This window comes from Pteropus medius, unplaced genomic scaffold (genome assembly GCF_902729225.1).
Source record: "Pteropus medius unplaced genomic scaffold, Ma_sr-lr_union100, whole genome shotgun sequence".
Taxonomy (NCBI): Eukaryota; Metazoa; Chordata; class Mammalia; order Chiroptera; family Pteropodidae; genus Pteropus; species Pteropus medius.
This window is the reverse complement of record NW_024340701.1, coordinates 14519595-14543418: the sequence shown is the minus strand read 5'-3', so window position 1 is coordinate 14543418 and position 23824 is coordinate 14519595. Positions and strand designations below refer to the sequence as shown.

At 33.6% G+C, this 23824-nt stretch overlaps 1 protein-coding gene across 9 annotated transcripts in view; it reads left to right on the top strand.

Moving 5' to 3' along the window:
- DOCK7 (dedicator of cytokinesis 7) overlaps window positions 1-23824 on the top strand; it is a 171572-nt gene that overhangs the window by 83750 nt on the left and 63998 nt on the right. For all 9 annotated transcript variants that reach the window (XM_039888091.1, XM_039888081.1, XM_039888063.1 and 6 more), the window contains exons 16-22: window positions 2975-3045; window positions 6683-6821; window positions 7698-7799; window positions 12277-12363; window positions 14175-14406; window positions 17291-17452; window positions 21267-21436. In XM_039888091.1, the coding sequence (XP_039744025.1) occupies window positions 2975-3045; window positions 6683-6821; window positions 7698-7799; window positions 12277-12363; window positions 14175-14406; window positions 17291-17452; window positions 21267-21436 (963 nt within the window). The remainder of the gene's footprint in view (window positions 1-2974; window positions 3046-6682; window positions 6822-7697; window positions 7800-12276; window positions 12364-14174; window positions 14407-17290; window positions 17453-21266; window positions 21437-23824) is intronic.

Below are 23824 nucleotides of genomic sequence, written 5' to 3'. Positions count from 1 at the left end.
TAAGACTTGTAATCTAGAGGATATAAGACAAATACATGAAAATCTAAAATAGCAACTTTCGAAAGAGGGTCAGATCAAAATTACCTAGGGTACTCTAACAAAGCATGGATACTTTTTCTCTGCCTTGGTGTCTGTGATTCTGATTCTCCTCCTTTAGAATAAAAAGCTAGGTAAGGGAAGTGAAAAGTAATGGGCTGTGTATAGTTTGAAAATACCCCCGACCTGATTCTAATATGTATGATTCTCCCAGACTTTGTTGAAAAACTCTGGCAATAGTTCTCAACATTGGCTGCATGTTACACTCTCCTAGGGAGCTTTTAAAACTACCAATGCCCAGACTATATCTCATTCCAATTAAATTATAATCTCTGGGCATGGGAATGAGGCAGGTATCAGTAGTTTGAAATCTTCCCAAGGGATTACATTTTCGTAGCCAATATTGAAAAGCAAGGTATATGCTAATTATTAAAAGATTGGTATAAGGATTCAAAGGCATAGATGTTCAGTGGTAGGCGAGAATGCCTTAACGGTGGCTAAAATGTTTTGGCAGTAGGTCTAGATGGTGCAGGAATGAAAGTAATTCAAGTTGGAGAATGGCCTTCAAGTAGGTACAGTGGTGAGTCGCCAGTGAACCGGAGCAGTGGAAGATAAGTCAGCAGTCGTAGATTGAGGCCAGACTGGGGAGATTGTTGACTGCCCAAATTGTGATTTAGGACTCATGGGACATTAATAAATGCAAGTTCCATGAAAAAGATTTTCGGATCAACTTGAAGTTAGTAACATGGAATAGGAGCACAACTGTCACGGTAGATGTTCAACCTCTGACAACTCTAGTGAAATGAAAATGAGCTAAGAATAGGTATATTGTTAACAGATTTATTTTAGCCTTCTGTGTCAGTCGTTCTAGGCGAGTTCTGATTTTCTGTTTACTAGGAAAGCTATATATTTCCCCTTATTGCCTCAGTTTCATCAGCATTTATAAATCTTGACAGCAGCAAGCACAAATTATTCATCTTTGTATTCTTCTATGGCAGCTATTTCAGTTTCTTGCAAAAAATAAACATTGAATAAATATTTGTTGAATACATGTAGAATTTATTTTTAAAGTTTGAATTAGCATTTCATACTCTTTACTAGCTCTTCATTTCTGCTGAAAGAATGAATGTATTATCATAGTTGATGAAAAGATACTGGATTGTGAAAATAGATGCTTTATTATCCTATATGTGAATTGCAATATGAATTTGAGCTTAATAACAAATGTAGACTATGTAAAATAATCTGTTTTATTGTTTGCCTAACAAGTTCTTCCTTGTTTTAGCATCTATATGGCCTCCTCCACAGAGCCCCAGCTGCATCCAGCCACACTGACAGTTAGACCACTCCCTCTTTTAATGCTACCATAGCATCTTATCACTTCTTTTATGGCCTTATCACTTTATGATTATATGTTTATTTCTTCATCTTGTCCACTAGACTGTGAGCTCCTTGAGGGCAGGGACCGTGTCTTACTCATATTTATATCTTGATGCCTATTGTAGAGCTTGGTATATAATGGCATATAATTGATGCTCAGTCTGTGTTGACAGATGAGTAAAAATACATGTTAAATGGTCAAAAAAAGAACTTTCCACTTTATATCATTCATGTTATGAAAATAACTTACTTTGTGAAAAATGATAGCTTCTCAGAGGGAAAAAGGTACTGCATGTCTTTATTTGTGTATTATTAGTCATATGAAAATATAATGCTTTCAGGTTTATGTGAGAGGCTGGTTTGAAAGAGTATATAAACATAGATAGATTTTACCTATTTTTTTTTTAAATAAGGACTATTTAAATGAGACCTAAGAATTTTTTGATCATATAATGTTGATATGATAAAATCATAAACTTCATAATTCTGGCACTGGAACAACATTTTATAAGAACATAGTAAGGTTTTCTTAGCAAATTGATGAAATTAGAGTTACCTAGGATAGTCATAATTGTTACACTTTGACATACCCTTAAAATAAAAGGACCTGCTTGAGATGTTGCAAAAAGAGACTAAGTACCTGTTAATGTGTTCTTTTTATTTTGGGATGGTGCCAATTAATCCCTTTGTATAGGGAATAAGTGTTGAATTTTACCAGTTGTGTTAATGGAACTGTGATAACATGCCCACATACTTATTCATGCATATGTAGAGATGGCTGGCCAAATATAAGAGTTTTATCTATGGCTAGATAATATTGCAAGCCTAACTATCTCACATAGGAATCATAGCTATGACCTTGACATCATTAAGCCATTGATCTAATCTGCTGCCCTAATTAACCACAGCTTTTGTTAGAATTCAAGAGGCAGATATGTAAGATTGAATTATTTTTCAAAAATAATATAGTATTTTTTTTTAACGTGGTGGATTTTTAAAAAAAAACATATATGTAAGAATATATAGAATGTCTTCCTTCATTGTAGAGTAGCTTGCAGGGAGTACTTGCAGCAAAGGATATATATTTTGACCTAAAATAGGATTTTTAAATATCATTTATAAATAATATATATTTGACTTTCAGAATGACTGCTGTTTTAATGGAGAACCCACCAATTTGTATAGTAGATATATGCCACCATTCTAGGGCCATATTTCTTATATAAATTCCAAATGATGTGCTACATCCAGATTTTAAAATGAATTCCTCACCTTCTTTTAAAAAAAGGGAAAGAAATGTACCTTATTGCCCAAGAGATATAAATATAATGGATAGAAACTTTTCAAATGTTTGAATGTCAGATGGGTCTATAGTTGAAAAGAAATTTAGAATTAAGCAATTGAACTGATTAATGAACGTCAGTAGGCACATTGTTCTTCATTGGGCTGATTTTGCCCATTGTTCTCAAATAGTTATTAAATCAGACAATTCTTACATAGATATGAAACATTCAGCATTTATTACAACAAAGTTTCAACATGCTGTTATTTGTTACAGGTAATCTTTGGTAAATCTAGCTGTTCAGAATTTTCAAAGGAAGCCTATACAGCCGTAGTATATCATAACAGGTACTGAATTCAAATATTTCTTTCAAAGTTACTCACTCCTCAGTGGCCATTGTTAGCACTCACCTTAGTGTGTTTACCGAATGCCTTGCTGCACTGATTGTGCAAATTCAAGACAGTTGACATCAGAGTTATAATTTTCAATCTGGAGATGCACATTTTCCATAGACATCTCAAATGTAAGACTTCAGACACAAAACATCTTTTCTATCAAATTCTGATTCTTTCTTTTTTTGTTATATTATTGATTATCATTGTGGCTTCTGGTCCTTTTGGTCTTTCCCTATTATATTCTCCTAACACTTTGTAGTTTTACTTAAGCTTGAACCCCTTAGTTAAATTGGTGTTATTCTAAACATCCATTAATCCTTTCACTAGTGCCTTTCCATGTTACTTCTTTGGGAAATTGTTAACTTTGGATAACCTTTAATTTCTTTCTTTTTAAATTTAATGCTGTTGGAGAAAAATCACAGAATTGTACCAGTCACAAATCAATGTTATTTTATTCTGTGATGGAGCTACAGTAATTCATTTTATTTTATTTTTATCTTGATTTTGGCCCTGCCACACTTTGGTAATCTTTTTGTCATCACATTTTTTACCCTTTCTCTCATTTGGCAATAGTTATTTTAAGCCTTTCTCCCCCTTTCTCTAGCTCCTACTTCATTTGCTCTGCTTTTAGCTTTCCTACTTTATTAAGCTAATGGAGACCATCCAACCTGAGATCCATCAGCTTCTCTACTCTTCACCTCAAATTATCTTTGTACTGATCTGCCTTTCCTTGTTTCAAAGATAGTAATGGCCCTTGCCTTGCCCACTATCAAATCTTTTCACCTCTGCTGTCAGTCTTATCCAGCTTCTTCCAGAATATGACTCCATCAGTTATCCCTTCCCTTGCATCATCAGTTTCCTGTTTCATTGGCTCCACCTCTTATTGTCAAAAAGAAGCTTAACTTTTCTGTTCTTAAAGAAACAGAAGTCTTTTTGCAGTGCTATTGTGTACTGTGGTTTTTTTCCTTGTCTTCCTTAAAACTTTCTTCTTTCTCACCTTTATTTATGGCCTTCTCTCAATTTCCTTCTATTTCTTTGAACACTTTTTTTCTTTTATAGTAATTATTCTAATTTTTCTTTTAAGTATAGACATTGCACACAAAACACAGGTTTTATTTTTAACCCTCTTGTTCTATAATATTCTCTTCCTAAATAATCTTATATGTGTTTCCCAGAGTTACATTCAATGAAAATGCTACAACTTTTACTTTTATGTGGATTGTTCACAACTCTTATTTTCAGCCCTAACGTTTCTGAGGTACAAACATGTATTTTTAGTGGCCTGTTGGGCATATTCATTTGGGTTCTCTGCTGCCTCCTCAGTTTCTGCATATTTATCCCTGGCCTTCTTCCAGACCCTATCTCTGTCTCACTGTTTATTTTAATTAATGGAACCACCATTTCTCCAGTTACTCTGACTCAAAATTTAAGACATCCCTGCCTGCCTTCTTTTTTTCTCTAATATCCAGTTATCTTTTACATCTCGATGATTTTCTTTCCGCCTCATTACTAAATGTATTCTGTGCTGTCCTGTTTTGGGTCCTTTATTGGATCTGTTTTTCTATTACAATCCCTCTATTTATTGAACTTTTACTTATTCTTTAAGGCCTATATTACATAGCACCTCTTAAATACAATTCCCTCATCTAAATCTTGAAGTAATCAGTTCAACTCTGTTCTTTTAAGTACTTACCCTATATGCTCTATACCAGGGGTTGGCAGACTTTTTCCACAAAGGGCCAAATAGTACATATTTTAGGTCTTGTGGGCCATAAGATTTGCATTGTACATACTTAGCTCTGCTTTTGTAGTATAAAAGCAGCCATAGACAACAAGTAAGGTTGCAAATGAATAGGCATGGCCGTCTTCTAATAAAATTTTATTTGTGGACACTGAAATTTGAATTTCATTTACTATTTCAAGTGAAATGTTAGTCTTGATTTTTTTTCAATCATTTAAAAATATAAAGGCCATTCTTTTGATCTATACAAAGCCAGGCAGTAGACTAGATTTGGCATGTGGGCTATAGTTTGCCAACCTCTGCTTTATAGCATAGCTATTGTTATATATGTGTCTTATTTATATTTCTACTAAATTACATATTTTTGAGAGTAATTATTTTTTGTGTTCACCTTTAAAACCACCACAAAAGTAATATAATGCTTAGCCTAAAGGTGGGCAATTCACTTGTCGATGAATAACTGGTAGATTTTTAATTTTTTATAACAGTCTTCACACAATGTGATTTGAGGAAAGAAATAAACTAAAACACTCAATACCAGTAAAGATATTAATAAAGAAGGTAGTAATTTCTAAAAAATATCTCAGTTTGTGGCTAAGTCTTTATTTTTGTTGCTCTCAGCATTAGTAGAATTTAAATGACAGTACCGTCTAACATTGCTAGTAAATTCAACTTTCTCATAATTCAGTGGTGACTAGTGAGATCAGTAATATGATGTATAGCATCTTTTATTCACCAAATTTGTCAAATTCTCAGATAGCCAGCATTAACTATCTTCTCTGTGGATATTAAAAGCCTCATTTCACTTAACATTTCTGTGACCAAATCTACATCCATTAGCATTTTCGAGGCTTATTTGAGATGGAAGAAAATTTGACCAATTAGCATCAGAGAAAAAAACTCTAATAGGTGGGACAGCCTTCACTTTAAAGGTAGTTGGAGCCATATGGTTTGAATGCATTTTCATTGACTATAACTCTGAGAGATACTAGTTGAATATGGAAGGTTGGGATGCTAAGGTCCTAGCCCTTTTAAGTTTATAGTATAAATAGCAGCCATATTTTCCTATGAAAATATTCTTGGGGCCATTCTCAATGAATATCGAGATGAAAATGCCATTAGTTTGATCAAATATGATATCTGTTATATTCTTATAAGTGGTTGGGAGTACTTCTAAACTGTGGGACAGGTGTAATTTGTGGGTATTCCCTGATATTTTTCTTTTCTTTGAGCCGGTAGTCAACACACTAGTTCATGTTTTGGTAACATTATTTATCTCTTTAGCAAGGGGATATTGATGTAAGACATTTCATAAAGATCCCAACTTTATACTAAGTTGTCTAAAGATACCTTTTTTTCTTTTTTACAAAAGGATAATTCAAATTAAGCTGTAGTCCTATAACAGTAAAATGCTTTTCTCTGGTATGGTTTTAAAGTTTACTCTTATAAAAATTCATATTATTTTTTTCTATGTAATGTGTATTAGAATTGGTTTATAAATATAGAAAGCATTGCCCTAGTCTCTTCTTTTATACAGTTTCCAATCTAATGAAGACCTCAGCATCAAGGTGGTGATTATTAATGCATTTTCAAATAGCAGGCTTACTCAGCCCATTAATAAAAATGGGATGAGAAATTTCAGAAACAGTGGCAGCTCCCTCGTCTGGAAGTAGGAGTTAGTTACTTAGGGTTTGGGAATAAAGAAAATATTTAGGCCAGAAGAAAAATTAAGCATGAATCCTGAAATTAATTAAAAATCACTCAAATATACAAATGCAGTAATTATTTATTTTGAACAATTTACTGACTATTGATCTGTTTTTTGTTTTGTTTTGTTTCTTTCGTAAGGTCTCCTGATTTTCATGAAGAAATCAAAGTTAAACTCCCTGCTACTTTAACTGACCATCATCACTTGCTTTTTACTTTTTATCATGTTAGTTGTCAACAAAAGCAAAATACCCCTCTTGAAACTCCTGTGGGATATACAGTAAGTATGTTTTTATTAAATATTTAGCTCTTTGATCTTAAAAATAATTACAACATTTAAGATATAGTTGGTATAATAGTTTTTATCTGATTCCCCACATTGGTTAGGAAGAGTCAAGAAAACGCCTATTAATGTATTGATTAACTGGCACGTATAAACACTTAGGTGTTTTTCCTGATTATTGTGTGTTTACCCAACAGTACAGTATAAATATAATAATTTGAAGGGTTCTTCAGAAGAGATAGTTTGAATGTAAATTGATTAAAAGAGGCCCTTGGCAATTAAATACATATATTATTGCTTTAATTAAAGGCAATTAAACCCTTGAGTATTTTTTGAAGATCTTTATGATCGAATTGCAAAGGTAAACCTAAGGTGAAGGACATCATAAGGTGCTATCACATTTTTGTCAGAAAAATCATGCCTTACCCAAAAGAGAAAATTCAACCTTTGATTCATTTTCTGTCTTCTTGCAGTTTGTGACATCAGTTTGCTAAATGTAAGATATTAAATTTATGGTCATACTTTTTAACTTTGCTTTCAAAATTCACATCCTTATTTCCTTTGACACTATTACCCCACTTTAAAATTGATATACTTTGTGGCTACCAACTTTCTACCACCAACTTTCCCTTAGCTAATAAGGACCTCCTATAGATTTAAATATTGCATAGTTAGCTAGTCATAATAATGTTTTGGGGATCATCCTTAACAAAATATTGTAGGGGAAATTTCATAATTAGATAATTAAATCTCTTTGGTGTTTGGGATGTGTGACAAATGTGCCTCATATCAAGTTTTTAAAATAAATTTTCCAAGTAATCATTTATGTAACAAACATATTTAAATGAATATTGTTTCCTTTTTATTTAAAAGTGGATACCAATGCTTCAGAATGGACGATTAAAGACTGGGCAGTTTTGTCTACCGGTCTCATTGGAAAAACCACCACAGGCTTACTCTGTTCTGTCTCCTGAGGTCGGTATCTCTCATGTTGATAGTCTCAAGACTGGATGAAATGGGTTTTTCATTACAAAGGTGTTTTTCTCAAACAAGACCTTGCTATTCTGTCTATAACCATGTAAATAATGAAGTAATATTAATTTGTCCTAGAATTAAAATTACTCTCTAGAATACTTAGAAGCTTTTATATTATTTCTAAAAATATAAGTTTATTTAAAATCAAAGGAGTACATGAAATATAAACTCAAAGGAAAGACAAATTTGGAGAAGTTTTATATTATAACATGAGAATCTTCTTTATATAAATATTTCTTTTAGCAGAAAACATTTCACTAAAAGGGTGGAGGGAGAATAGATATAAATTAATTTTTTAGAATCTTTTTGTAATTGACGATCATATATGTGAAAGTAAAGTAGCTATAAACATGCAGTACAAGAGACATTAGCAGCTTTGATGATGACATGTGACTTGAAAAAACCAAAAATATTGGAAAAATCTTAATCAAGAATCAGTAGCCACTGTTTAAAAACCAAAGTGCCTTTTGAGAGAACTGTTACATAATCTCCAGTCTCTTAAGGCTTTGACCATAACCGTTTGCAAATGTTAATCCGAAATATGTATTGTGAATGTTGTACTGGTGACATTTATTTTCAGATTAGAACTCAATATTCACAAATAAAGTTTTATTTTTATTTTTATTTTTAAAAAGCAACGTAAGGTAACGCTACTGCTCTGACCTCTTTTCTCACCATTCTCTGTCACTCATTCTGCCTTAGCCACATAGCACAGCATCTTTGCTGTTCCTCAGACATGAAAAGCACATTCTCATCTCAGGCCCTTTATACTTATGTTATGTAAAATATACATAATATGGAATTTTCCATTTTAAAATGTACAGTTATGTGACGTTAAGTATATTCATGTTGTTTTGAAAACTAGCCTTTTAAAACTACTTTATATATGTGCCTAAAAATTACATTATTTACTTATTTTATGATTCTAACAAAATGTTATTATCCTATATATAACCTTCTGGGACTTGTATTTTTCATTCAGCATCATATTACCAAGATGTAGTATTTATTTTTATGATCAAAATGAAATATTCACCTGCCCTTTTATTGTCCTTAAAATATAATCCTAATTTTTCTCCATGACCTACAAATCTCTGACTGATCTGTGGTCCTCCACCTCTCCAACATCATCTTCTATCATAACTGCACGCCTTCTCTCTGTACTTACAGCTTCTTTCAAACTTTTTCCTGCCTTTAGGCCTTTGAATTTTCTCTTTCCTCTTCCTGACCTTCACATGGCTGGATTCTTTTCATTATCTGAATTGTACTTCCTCAGAGACATCTTTTCTTTATAAGTTTTCAACCCTTCCTTCCTCCACACTGCCAATATACTCTATCATTTTAAATCCAATTTTATTTACTTAATACTTACTACTACCTGAAATTATTTTTTTATTTGTTTTTATTTGTCCCTGCTAGATGGTTGGGTAAATTTCCTGAAAACAGATCTTATGTTTACTATGAAACCCCAGTATCTAGAAAACTCTGTACACTTCAGTAAATATTTGTATGAATTAAACAGAAAAATTACAGAATTACTGATATTAGTTGGGGGAAAAAAAAAACCATGGAAATGACCTGCATAGCAACCAAGAGTTTAATGTTTAATGAAATTTTTGTACGTCCATATAATGGTGCAGTAGCTAAGAGGACTGATATAGATTTAAATATCCCAATAAAGTATTTATGGTAAAAACATAAAAATAAGCAATGTAGTAGCAACCAAACTCAGTAAGTATATATTAATAATTGCATAGGAAATAGTTTAGAGAACATACACCAAATTTAGCAAAGTTAGCTGTTGAAGGGATGTGAGACTGTGAAAGTTTTTGCTGTTTTTTAAACCTCATATACTTTGGAAGGAAGCATAGCATAATTTGCATGATTTCACTATTGGTTTCACTACTTATAGTTGGGTGACCTTGGGTAAGTTTCTTAATCTCTCTGCTATGGGTGAATTGTGTCACCCCAAAATTCATTCGTTGAACTTGTAACCCTCAAACGTGATAGTATTTGCATATTTGGCCTTTGTGAAGTAATTAGGTTTAGATGAGGTTGTGAGGGTGAGGCCTTGTGATAGAATTAATTATAAGAAGAGAAACCAGAGCTTGTTCTGTCTCTTGTGAGGACACAGTGAGAAGTGAGAAGATACCCATCTGCTAGCTAGGGAGGTTCTCACCAGACACTGACGATGTTGGTATCTTGAATATGGACTTCCAGTCTCTACACTGTGAGAAAATAAATTTCTATTGTTTAAACCACCCAGCGCATGGTATTTTATAATAGCAGCCCAAGCTAAGACACTCTCTGTGCCTGAATTTTCTCATTTGTGAATTGAGAAGAATAATTTATGCTTATAATAAGGGGTTATGTTGATGAGTGCATGATACAATAGTATGCAGAGCATTTAGAATGGTGCCAAGCACATCAAAAATGTTAAAGTAGTGCTTGCCTCTGTTATCACATTGCTTGTTAGAATATTTTAAGACAGCTTGCTTGCTTTAGCAAGCATCAAAATCACCTGGACAGTTTGTTGTACCACAATTGTTGAACCTTACCCCCCGAGTTTCTGATGCAATAGATCTGGGTTGGGGCTTGATTATATACATTTCTAACAAGTGCTCAGAGGATATTTATATTGCTGATTCTCAGATCAAACTTTGAGAATCACTATTTTTAAAGAAATATATGTTCATATTTTACTCATGTATTTTATTTTTTTATAACCGAAAACAGTGTTTTGGGTTGAAAGAGCTAGTACTGTTTTTTCTTTTGAGTAATTTCAGTTCACCAGCTTTTTTTCCCCAAAAATGTTTCCAAACCTGTATTATCTGCCTCAGTAGAGATACTACATGTCTTACCTATTTATGTTGAATTTTGTAACAGAAGACTGACTTCATTTGGTTTTCTTTTACACATAAAAATACGAAACAATGGAAAAGAAATTTATATTTTATTTATTTTTTTGCTGAGACTTTCTATTTTTTGTCATTTGTTTCACAGATATTCACAACTGCTTATTGAAATTATTTTTTATGATGGCTGCTTTAAAAGTCTGTCAAATCTGTCCAGTCTGTGTTATCTTAGTATTGGTATCAGTTGTCTTTTTCTCATTTGAGATTTTCCTGGTTCTTGGTATGATGCATGATTCTTTATTATATCCTGAACATTTCAAGTATTATTGATTCTAAATCTTATTTAAGTCTTGTATTTTAGCAGTGGGAGTGGGAGGAGGGGCTTTGGCCAGGTAGAAGTAAAAGTTCACATTCCTCACCCTGCAATGGGTTGGGGTACGGGCTTATTATTGGATGGAAGTGGGATTTCAGGCTCTCTGCTAGGCCTCTGCTGACAGGCCCTGGTTGTGAAGAGCGCAGGGCACCTTGGTACTGCTTTCCTCTTGGCCTCCACTGACACCACAGTTGGTGGGGGTACTTGTACCACTGGGCAGGGATCGACTCTCATCTCTGTCTTCTCTGATACCACCCAGTGTGTGTGGGATGAGGTGGGGATCTGGCACCTTATTACAGCCAGCTGATGGTGGAAACCCAAGCTCCTCACTCAGCCTCTGGAGGTGGGGTGGGGCTGCAATTTGTTTCTTTGCGTTTGGCCAGAGTAGGGCAATTCTCGGCTCTGACTAAAGAGAGCAGGCTTTTCTTGGAGGTTTTTTTTTGTCTGCTCCTTTTGGCATTTCTGTGTTGCCAGCTTCTCTAGCACCTAGTCCAGGATATGAGATAAAAATAAAACCCAAGGAACACTGCCTTATAGTTCCAGTCCTGAGGTCCCTATCTGCATTCTTCTATTCACCTTTAAGTCTTTGTTTATTTTGTATATCATGTTCAGGGTTTTTAAGCAGTGCTTAGCAGGAGGAGTAGAAAGAAATAATGTGCTCTCTTTTAAAAATAAATTTATGTAATATAATTTTAATTAACTTTCATGTTTTATCTTTTAAACAGCAGACTTCCTTTGCTTGTGAATATTTTAAAGTCCAATTAAAACATAATAAGAGTGTTTAAAATAGAAAAAATAGAATATTATCAACTATTATATGATATTATAAATGTGAATTTATTGACATGAAAAGAGATTCACAATGTGAAAAACAGGTTTCAAAATATGTTTGATATCACCTATGTACGAGTGTGCATAAAAATACATTTGCATAGAGGAAGATTTGGAATGATATAAAGGAATATGTTGTTGGAAAGATAGAATTTTGAGTATATTTTCTGCTTTTTTTTCCTCTAGCCTTTTAATTCTCTTGTAGAGAACATACTGATTTTGTAATAAGAAAATGTTTTACATTTATTTAAAGTACATAAAATATATTTCACAATATTTTTTCTCATTGAAATATAATTTTTTTGTTTTCAGAATTCATAATCAAGCATCTGTGATCATTATATTTAATATCTTATAGGTTCCTCTACCTGGCATGAAATGGGTAGATAATCACAAAGGTGTTTTTAATGTTGAAGTTGTTGCTGTTTCATCTATCCATACGCAAGTGAGTTTTAATAATTTTGTGATCAAATTTCACTTGAATGAATTGAACATATTGTTTAGTATTTAAACCCATTTTGCTATCTGCTGTAAGATTTAATGAGAGTTAAAAATGTATAGATTTATGGACGTGGTTCCATAGTGTAATGGTTAGCATGTCTGCTTTACATGCAGAAGGTCCTGGGTTCACACCCCAGTGGAGCCACAGTCTGTGGTCTACAGCCATGCCACCCTGAACAAGCCCAATGTATGATCTCATGAAGCTAAGCAGGGTCGGGCCTGGTTAGTACTTGGATGGGAGACCACTTATGAAGACCAGGTACTGTAGGCATAAATTTAAAAGTATAGATTTAGAAGTTAACTTTCTAAAGAAATCAATAAATGTCATTTAATGTCAACAAAAGCAAATATTTTGTTTTCCAGAATGTCACTGACTTCATTTAACAGTTAAGTAATTTTTTCTGTTAAATTTCTGGTACATAGCAAAATGCTTGAAGTTGAAAAAGCACCATCTATCTTATTTTATCTCTCCTGGATAGACATAGGTATTTCAAATGGAAAGAGTTCTTAGGGATTTACTCCTTATTCTTCACTGTATTTCTAGAATATGCTTGTAGCTCTTTGAAATTTACTGGATATATAGTTAGAACTCCATAGAATTATTTTTTACTTGTTTAAAACATACATACCAATTTAGAACAATATTAGAGTTATAAATGTGAAGCTGTTCAGCATTATTACCTTTGCTTAAAGTGTATTTTCATCATTAAAAAAGCAAAAGTCTTCCCAGAGTTTCTGCAGACTTTGCTCACATCCCATTGGTCAGAACTATAACACATGATCACCTAGGTATAAAAGAGGCTGAGAAAGCAGGCGTGTATCCTGAGAGTGGGTACTTACTGCTTTGTATAAGACTGCTGTTCTGTTAGTGTATAGGAGGTTAAATAAGAGCAGTCAGGAGATGGAAACTGCCAGTAATTTGAACGGATAAGATTTGCATATAAATAATTATTAACTAGGTTAAAGGTGATTCACTACTAAATGGAGTAAAAGAGAATTCTGTAATTGTAACAGAGATAGCAATTGCAGGATGTGATAAGGAGGGAAATTAGAAACCTAAAGAAGGATCCTGAAGGCTGAGAATCGGATCTCTGAGGAGAGGACGCCACTGCCACAGGAACACATTGCTTGCCACACTAGTACTGAAGAACTTGGTGGAGGGCACCTACTGCGAACTATGAGAGCCATCATTGCTGTGGCAAATGCTGCTACCCATGTCCCTCACCTCTGAGCCACCAGCATTCACATCTGTTAGCTGCCAGGAAAACAGCAGAAAGGTCCCTGCTAACTAACTACTCAGGCCTAGCAGGCTGCTTCCTGTACCATCGTTGTCAGAGCCTAACCACAAGCCACCTGACAAAGGAGAAATGTGGTTTGAAGAGTCTAGTCCCAGTACTACAAAATGTGGCAAAGGTGATGGGTTTGGATGGAGCTGAGAGGCAATAAATCAATAATGAGCACAGGTAGGTTACCAACAAACCTGCCATAGTAACTGAGCTCTAAAACAATAAGGCAGACTCACACTGGGAAAAAACCCTTAATTAGTATTAACAGACTTCTTGAGTCATCACTGGTATTTAAAGTGACTATTTTCCAATAATAAATGAAAATAGATGTAGTGTTTAATTGGAAATGATATTGTATATACTTATGTACTTTTATGTATAATCAATTAATATGAGATATTTTATTAGTTGTCCATAGTTTCGGGAATTTACACTTATAATTGTTTAGTGCTTTTGCTCTTCGTTTTAGGACCCTTATCTTGACAAGTTTTTTGCTTTGGTCAATGCTCTGGATGAGCACATGTTCCCAGTCCGAATTGGAGACATGCGAATCATGGAAAATAACTTAGAAAATGAATTGAAGAGCAGTATTTCAGCTTTGAATTCATCTCAGCTGGAACCAGTGGTCCGATTTCTTCATCTTCTCCTTGATAAATTGATACTTCTAGTTGTTAGACCTCCTGTCATTGCTGGCCAAATAGGTAATTTGCTTTTGTTTGGAGAATCATGAAGTTTATAATTTGGCATTCCTAACTTTTGCAGAACTAGAACCATGATTCCTATTTGCTATCTATAAGGACTGTGTTTAATTTGGGAGGGGGGATTGTTATTTATTTGTTTTTAATGCCAGAAAATAACTTTATTTTGTTTTTTATAAAATGTGCTCAAATTATGGAAACACATTCTGCTCAAATTATGGAAACACATTCATTTATTCACTAAATATTTACTAAGCAGTTATTATGTACCCATACACTGATAGGCATTGTCCAAAGCATAGTTCCTGCTTTTAAAGATCTCACAGACTCGTGAGGAAAACAAGCAGATAAATCAAGTTGCGTTTTACTTGCAATATAATGTACCCAGTCTGCATTTCACTCACCTGCTTCCTCTATTTAATGTAGCTCTTCTTTTCTTCATTAACTCAAAATTTCTATATTCTTTTTTTAGTTCTGTATTGTTCTAGAAGAAGTATTCCTGTTTCCCACCCTTTCCCAAGATTTCCTCCTCTACTTTTGCTAACAGCTTTTCCCTAAATCCTGCAATGTAGTCGAGCTTATAAGAAAATTCAGCTCACTTGTTATAGAAATTTCATGTTAAGTGGGAAAGGAGTATTCGATGCCTTGGGACCCTTTTTTTTTTTTTTTTTTAAGGGGAGGCGTGTAAGTAAGGGTAATTTAAATATGAGTAGGAGTCTGACAGGTTAATAACTAGTCCAGGAAGATGAAACAGCATGTGCATTGTACATAGATGAACTTGGAAGTGTTGGGAGAATTATAAATAATTAGTTATAAATTGGAGGGTTGGTGTTTAGAGATGATAGGTGGTGAGGGAGATCAAGTAGGGTCTTCCATGACACTTCGGGGAACTGGACTATTATTCTGTAAGGATAATAGTCCCAGACCCTTTGAAGGGTCTGGTCTTAATTAGGGAAGTAATGTGACCCAGTTTGGCTTTTATAAAGATGACTGTGATGCATGGAAATGGGTTGAAAGTGGGAAAATCTGGAGGTACGGAGACAAATTAGGAATCTTGTAGAATTTTATGTAAAAACTGTGAGGTCCTGATAAAAGATAGATGACAGTGGGATGGAGAAGAGAGGGTGGGTTAAGAGATATTAAAGAAATATTGTAGAATACCAGTACAGGAGTCATAGGAGGTTTTAAGAAAAAAAGTTAACATTATTAATTGTTATAGATTGTGTAAGTAAAATAATATCGATAGTAACAAACATTTGCATAGGACTTATACGTACCAGGAATAGTGCTACGTGCTTTATTCATATTAATGTATAGAATCCTCACAACTCTGTATGGGTATCATTGGCACCACCATTTCATGAATGAGTAAAGTGATGAACATAATGCTTTGAAAATTTGCCTAAGAATTCGAGCCCAAGCAATTACTCTAGAGTCCCACTCTTATCTATTATACTTGTATCCACTGATGAAATTAACAAGAATAGTTTTAGTGTAATAGTGAAAGTAGAAACTAGATTACAGAGAATTAAGTAGTAAACAGTAGATGATGAAAGGAATACAAAAAGCATTTACTACTCTTTAAAGATATTTAGTTAGAAGAGGAGGCAGGGTCCATTAGGGTATAAGAATATAGAGATTTGAGCATGTTTATATCCTTTGAGAAACTGAAGTGGTGTGGGGGAGAAAATTTAAGATGTAAGAGTGTGAGATAGTTTAATTCATGAAGCAAGCCTGTAGGACAAAAGTGAAGGTGGATAGATCATTCTTATAAAGGAGAGGAGCACTGATTCCTTTGGACAAGAAATAAAAATCCCTTCAGATTCTGCTAAATTTGTAGTAAGAACTTGAGGACTTTCCTGTTATATACTTTTTTTTTTTTTCTGAGCAATAAAAAGCAAGATTGCTGAGAAGGGAGTAGGTGGACTTGAATTTTGAAGAGGAATCTGATGGTTTGGAATAGCTACTTCTATGAGGAAAAGGAAAATGAATTAACCAGAAATACAAGTAGGATTGCTAAACCCCACTTAAGTTTCTCTGACTCTAGTCTCTTTCTCTTCTAGTTCAATATATGTAGATTAATCTTCCTAAATGACCACTTTATCTGACTATTCTACTTTTACAAAAACTTAATTGGTCCCATTATCTGTTCATAATTTCCTGTCTTGATGAAATAAATCATAGATTGAGACTATATTGCTCACAGTGGCTGTTTGGTTTATCCACTTATTCAGTGTACTGCCAGAATTTTCCAGTTTGTGCAAAATTCTTGTTATATACTGACTTGAATGTCTGGGTAGATATTGCTTAATCTGACATTTAAAATGCTGTACAGTTTTACCTAAACCTGATTTTCTAGCCTTTTTTCCTTCTAATCCTTTTACAGATTCACTTATTTCAATCAAGTTGTTTGCTCACTATTTTCTTAAGTTGATATTTTAAACAATCTACTTTTGCTGTTAACATTTTTGATTTTTTAAAGCAAAAGTAACGTGCTCATTGTATGCTATGTAGCGTTTTAGCAAAATTGTTAAAATGAGAAGTTACTTCTCAACGGTAATACACAAGATAGATTTCTTTTTTCTTATGTGCTTTGTATTATCGTTTTACAAAATAATGAGTACCTGTTGGATGGTGTTTTGTTTTTTGACTAAGCTAACCCATACAATTTTCATGTTAAATTAGTAAAATGAGTTTTTTCTCATTGTTTAGGAAAGTATTTTTGATTCAGGTAATACAGGATATCGTTAAAATTAATATCAAATATCTTTATGCACTTATTGTGTATGACTATACTTAATGCATATAAAGATGATAATAACTTGATTCTTTTGGAATTTAGAATCTAAAAAAGTTAATGCAAAAATATTTTCCTCATTCTTAAAAGTTAATCTAGGTCAAGCATCTTTTGAAGCCATGGCATCAATTACAAATCGGCTTCACAAAAACTTGGAAGGAAATGACCAGCATGGCAGGAACAGCCTTCTTGCATCATATATCTATTATGTTTTTCGTCTACCGAATACTCACCCTAATTCACCATCACCAGGTATTTTTTTCTTTTTACTGTGAAACTGTCTTGCATAGATTATTTATTCATGGCAAGATTGGAATAATCTTATAGTCCGTAGTGTGATGCAATCATTCAACAGCAACATTTATTGAATGACTGCCAAGTGCTATGGACTATGCTAGGTGCTGGAGTTAAATTAGTAGTTAAAAAGCATTCACTGAATGGGGAGTACAGCATAGGGAATGTGGTGAACTACATGGTAATGGCTATGTATAGTGGCAGGTGGGTACTAGAGTAAGTGGAGAAATCACTGTAAATTCCATAAATGTCTAACCATTGTGCTGTATACCTGAAACTAATATAAAATTAAATTTTAAAAATAATATGCTTAAAAGCATCATTACAGGTTACATTTACATTATAGGTTACATTTTAAAGCATTATTATACAGCTTCCTTTAATTTGCATTAGAGGGATTTTGGTTGAAGTAATTCTTGGAAATGAACCTTGAAAATAACTTATTCTGTCTCTGGAAGCATTTTATCCTTCCGTGTTAAGATAAATAGAATGCTGTATTTGTCATTTGGAGTGCTATTGGACATTAAAGAAGAAATATAATGTCTCAGTCATTTCCTGATAACCCTGTGAAACCTACAATGATATAAAAGATTATTCTCTAGAAAAGTCTAATCTCTTCATGGTCAATAAAATAATATAGCCTTTCTGAATATAAGAGCTCAAAGTAGTTATTTGACATTGGTGATAGTGGAGTTGGTGGTGTGGTGAGGGCAGATAGGAGATGTCTTAGTTTGAATAACTCTTTAGTTAAAAAAAAATAATAATAACTCTAGTTATTCGGTTAGTCATGTCGCGCATACCTTTCAACTATTCACCTCCTTGTATGATAACTCTATTTGTATGAGTTATCATCACTAGTGATAATGGTGAATGCCCTTTTTTGCATCTATTGGCAACATTAACATTAATATTGGTGACAATAATTATGATATTCATTGTGGAAACTAGGCATAATAGTAATAGTGATAACTCATTTTATTTTATTTTTTTAATTTTTATTGCCGTCCCTCACTCCTTTGGCAACCATCAACTTGTTCTCTGTAACTATGCATCTGTTTCTATTTTGTTGTTTATTCATTTGTATTATTATTTTTTTAGATTACACATATAACTGAAATCATATGGCGTTTGTCGTTCTCTGTGTGATTTATTTCACTTAATACCCTCTAGGTTCATCCATGTTGTTGCAAATGGCAAAATTTCATTCTCTTTTATGGCCCAGTAATAATCCACTGTGTGTGTGTGTGTGTATCACACCTTTATTCATTTGTCTTTCCGTGAACACCAAATATTTTTGTTTTCTTTGGATAAATACCCAGAAGTCAAATCGCTTAATTGTATGGCAGCTCTATTTTTAATTTTTTGAGGAATCTCCATACTGTTTTGCATAGTGGCTGCATTAATTTACAATCTTACCAACAGTGTACAAGAGTTCTCTTTTTTCCATATCCTTGCCAGCACTTGTTATCTGTTGACTTATTGATGATAGCCATTCTGACATTCTGACAAGTGTGAGGTTATATCTCCTTGTGGTTTCATTTGCATTTCCTTGATGATTATTGATGTTGATCATTTTTTCATATGTCTGTTGGCTAGGTGTATGTCCTCTTTGGAGAAATGTCTATTCATGTCCTCTGCTCATTTTTTCCCCCCTTTTTAACCCACGCTCCCCGGCCTCCCACTTCCACCCCTGACCTACAGATGTTGCTGTCTCCCCTTAAGAACTGGATCTCTGAAGGTGGGGTGTCTCCTCCCACTCGCTCACAGCGTGCACCGGAGGCCTTGCACCCCCGGCACGCTCAGGGGGCCTGGTGCACCTGGAGCCTGGTGCATCCAGGGGGTCCAGTGCACCCGGTGCCCAGCGCACCTGAGGCCTGGCACCCCCTGCACACTCGGGGGGCCTGGTGCACCTGGATCCTGGTGCACCCGGGGCCTGGCGAACCCAGGACCTTCTGCATGTAAAGCAAACGTGCTAACCATTACACTGTGGAGCCACTTCCTCTGCTCATTTTTTAATCAGATTGTGGTTTTGGTGTTAAGTTGTATAAATTTTTTACATATTTTGGGTATTAACCCCTTATCAAATGTATCATTTGTGAATGTCTTTTCCCATTCGGTAGGTTGTCTTTTCGTTTTGTTGATGGTTCCCTTTGCTGTGCAAAATCTTTTTAGTTTGATGTAGTCCCTTTTATTTTTTCTTTTGTTGCCCTTGTTGAGGAGACATATCCAAAAAGATATTGATAAGGCCATTATCAAAAAGTTTACTGCCTGTGTTTTTTTTCTAAGAGTTTTATGGTTGCAGGTCTTACATTTAAGTCTTTAATCTATTTTGAGTTTATTTTTGTATATGATATAAAAAAGAGGTCCTATTTTATTTTTTTCCCTGTATCTGTTCAGTTTTCCCACTACTACTTATTGAGGAGACTGCCTTTACCCCATTGTGTATCCTTGTCTCCTTGTCATAGATTAATTGGTTGTATAAGTGAGGATTTATTTTTGGACTCTCCATTCTATTCTTTTGATCTCTGTGTCTGTTGTTATGCCAGTACCATGCTGTTTTCACTGTTGCAGCTTTGTAGTACAGTTTGAAATCAGGGAACATGACACCTACCACTATGTTCTTTCTCAAGATTTCTTTGGCTACATATGGGTCTTTTGTGGTTCCTTATAAATTTTAGGATTAGTTCTAATTCTGAGAATACCATTAGTATTTTAATATGGATTGCATGAATCTGTATATTGCTTTAGGTAGTAAGGACATTTTAACAATAGTAATCTTTCTATTCCAATAATAGTAATCTGACTCCAAGTTTTAGTTTATTTCTTAGTTGCAAAAAGAGAATTGGCTCATAACCTACTTTCTAATTTTCTATCTTGATTTTTAAAATTATAGTACTTGAGTCTCTGAGTGTATAACTGATTGTGGACTATATATAATGGTTCTCCATTTACTTTTTTTATTCAGTACAGTATTAGAATTCCACAGATTTTTGCAAAACCTCTTTTTTTACACTCTGACCTGAAAGACTATATAAATTAATTAGTTGGCAGGTGTGTATCATTTGCAACTATGACAGAAAGAGCTCCTTAAAAGAGTAAAAGGGAGATAAACTATGGAAATAATTGCTGGCTATTTTTATGTTCGTAGAACATGGTTGAATGATGATGTCAAGCTTGATTTTAGGCAAAAAGGGATTTTTCATTTTTTTATGTAACCTGGGCTCTACGAGAATTATCTCTAGGTTTCTCGTCTGTATATTATAAGGGTGCCATTTTGTTATAGTTCATATTGTCACTGATGAAGATAGAGAAAGAAAGTATAGTCTCCTTTATGAAATATTGACAGTAAATTGGCTCTCCCTTTAGTGACTGTATCAACGGGCAGAGCAAGAGGGGTGGGAAAAAGGAAAAGACATCAGCTGGAGCATTTTGGGTCCCAGATACTAGGTACACCCATATCTAAATTTAAGGTAATATGTGTGAGTGTGTTTCTTATTACTTTTGTTTTTTATTGTACATATAATTGATAATAGAAACTTGAAGAGCTGATGATTTTATTTATAATTCATATGGTTTTGTTAACTGGTGTAAAATAGAATATCTTTGTGTAGCTATCATTGAGTATGGAGTGTTTTTCTTTTACAGTCTTCATTTAGAAACAAAAGCAATTCATGATCTTTATGGAATTTTGTAAAGTGGCAGAGATTTTTTCAGATGTTTTTCTGACTAATTTTCTTTGTTTAATTATATGCTATTTTATACACAACTCTAGGTCCTGGGGGTTTGGGCGGATCAGTGCATTATGCCACAATGGCAAGATCTGCTGTAAGACCTGCAAGCCTTAATTTAAATCGTTCTCGGAGCCTTAGTAATAGTAATCCAGATATATCTGGAACTCCCACATCACCAGATGATGAAGTACGGTCCATCATCGGCAGTAAGGTAAACTGAAGATATGTGTCTATAAATTGGGTTTTCATTTATGAACAAATGAAAAAGTTTTTAATTATTTTAACTTATTCTTAATTTTAAAATGTATTTGAGTTAATAATAAGCAAGAAATTGTACATTACTAGTCTATCAGTAAATTTATTCTTAGTTTAAAAATGTGTTTGAGTTAATAATAAGCAAGAAATTATACATTTCTGCCAGTAAACACTAAGTGTTTCATGTTTCTATTAAATAGGCTTGCTATTAGAAACTGGTTTGTGCACTTTGCTCAAAAATCTTCCAAATTCTAAAATTTATTCATGATGACCAGTCACATATTACTCACTTTTGTCTTTCTGATTCTTCATCATGCAAGAAATGGCTAGATTTATTTTCTATAGAATTAAGATACCTATGTGACTGCTGTGTAGAAAAGACATATCATTAATTCAAAATATAAGTCCCCCTTCTTCAAAAAATATCAAGAACAATGAATGATAAGCCTTATTGATAATAGAGCTACATTTCCTATGGAAAATTCTATGTAAAGTGCACAAGGATAAAAAAATATGACTTATTTAATGATGGTTAATGACTATCACAGACATCAAGGGAGACACCAGCTAGTATAAGATCTAGCTACATTTGATTTAAAGCATTCATCTTTATTACCCAAAGAAATATTCTTATGGAACAAATAGTTATTATGTAGAGTACAAAAATAACCCAGATTTAAACAATCCATCCGGACATAAGAACAGTAAGACTGAGGCCAAGAAATCACGTCATGTTGTATTTTGACCATACCATTTTAAATGTATTTTTTGCTATTGTAAAAGAGGAAGATATTGTTATGGAGTCATAGCCAACTTTTCTTTGGCATTTTAGTCCAATAATAAGGATATGAGGAAAAGTTGCTAAACATGTTCTAGGATCTGTGTTTAACCCTTGGCCTAAACTATAATAGATTTTTTTTTTTTAAGATCTGGTTGTTTTTTTTTGTTAGGTGAAATACTTGAACATTGATCAAAAACATCAGAACTACTCACATCTATTCATAGAGTTATAAAAATTTTACATTCAGAAGCTTCTAATGAACTTTAAAGCAACTTTTTAAAGTTAATTTCTCACAGATAAAAAATACATTTTTAAACTTACCCACATATATTTCCATGCTTAGGAGAAGAACTCAAGTTTTTTATACTTGTCTTTATTTTTTTATCATATCATTGTTATAGAGGTAGTACTTAGTATTATTTATATACTGTAAAATACAGTTTTTCAGTAGAATGAACCTGATTTATGAATTATAAGAAATTTTCTTATTAAAGAGCTATAGATACCATTTTCTTGAAGGTCCTGCGTTTTAAACATCTCAATTTATATAAGATTTGCATTATGCCTGAGTTATCATGATTCTAGACTTTTTTTTTTTTATGATGTATTTGATAAATTAGAACATCAAGATTTAGAACAAATGTCTACAGATATTGGAATTATTTGCCTTTTTCAGGTGGTTTATAAAATAGGACATAATGACATAAACTTACTTTTGATGATATATGATATAATGATATATATCAACTTCTGAGAATGCCATCATTAAGATGAGAATTTGTTCTAAGACAACACAGCCATGTATGAGTCAGGTTTTATTTAAATGGCTTTTATATTTTCTCTCTGTTGCAAAATTTTTGCTAGCTACCTTTATCTTGGACCATCATTTAGTCATAACCCCTAATAATAGTAGTATATAATTTTATTTCATTGAAAAATTAAAAGGAATGTTGAAGTTTATTTATAGCTCCTCTTTATTCTGATTTTATTGGCCTAGAAATTTAATTAACTCTTCTTTAATGATTTTTTCCTTTCACCTTGCCTCAGCCATGGTCATAACCTAGATCTTGTCATTACCGATAACTTTAACCTTCATAACCTCTGTTTCATACATTTCATTCTCTAAACATTAGCTCCTATTTTTTCTTTAGTACCCCAACTCCAACAATTTCTCTACTTCTCTGCAACTTCTAATCACTTGATCCTATGACCTTTATACTGTGCCTTACCTTCTTAATGTTTTTTCTTCCAATTTAGCCAATTTAAGTTCTAGTCTGTTGTTATAATTATCCCCACTGTAATCAAATTGCAATTCACTTATCCCTCTCTCACTTCATTTTACTTGCTTAACCAAACCTCAAACCATATTTGAACCCAATTCACTGCCTGTGCCATGTTAGCACCTGTGCCCTTGAACATGACTGGAGAAATACCATGAGCCTGGTGTCATTTGAAATTAAAGAGACCATAAACCTCAGAGAACCCCTAATGTTGTCAAGTAATTATACTGCGCGCGTGCGCGCTCGCGCGCGCGCGCTCTCGCTCTCTCTCTCTCTCTCTCTC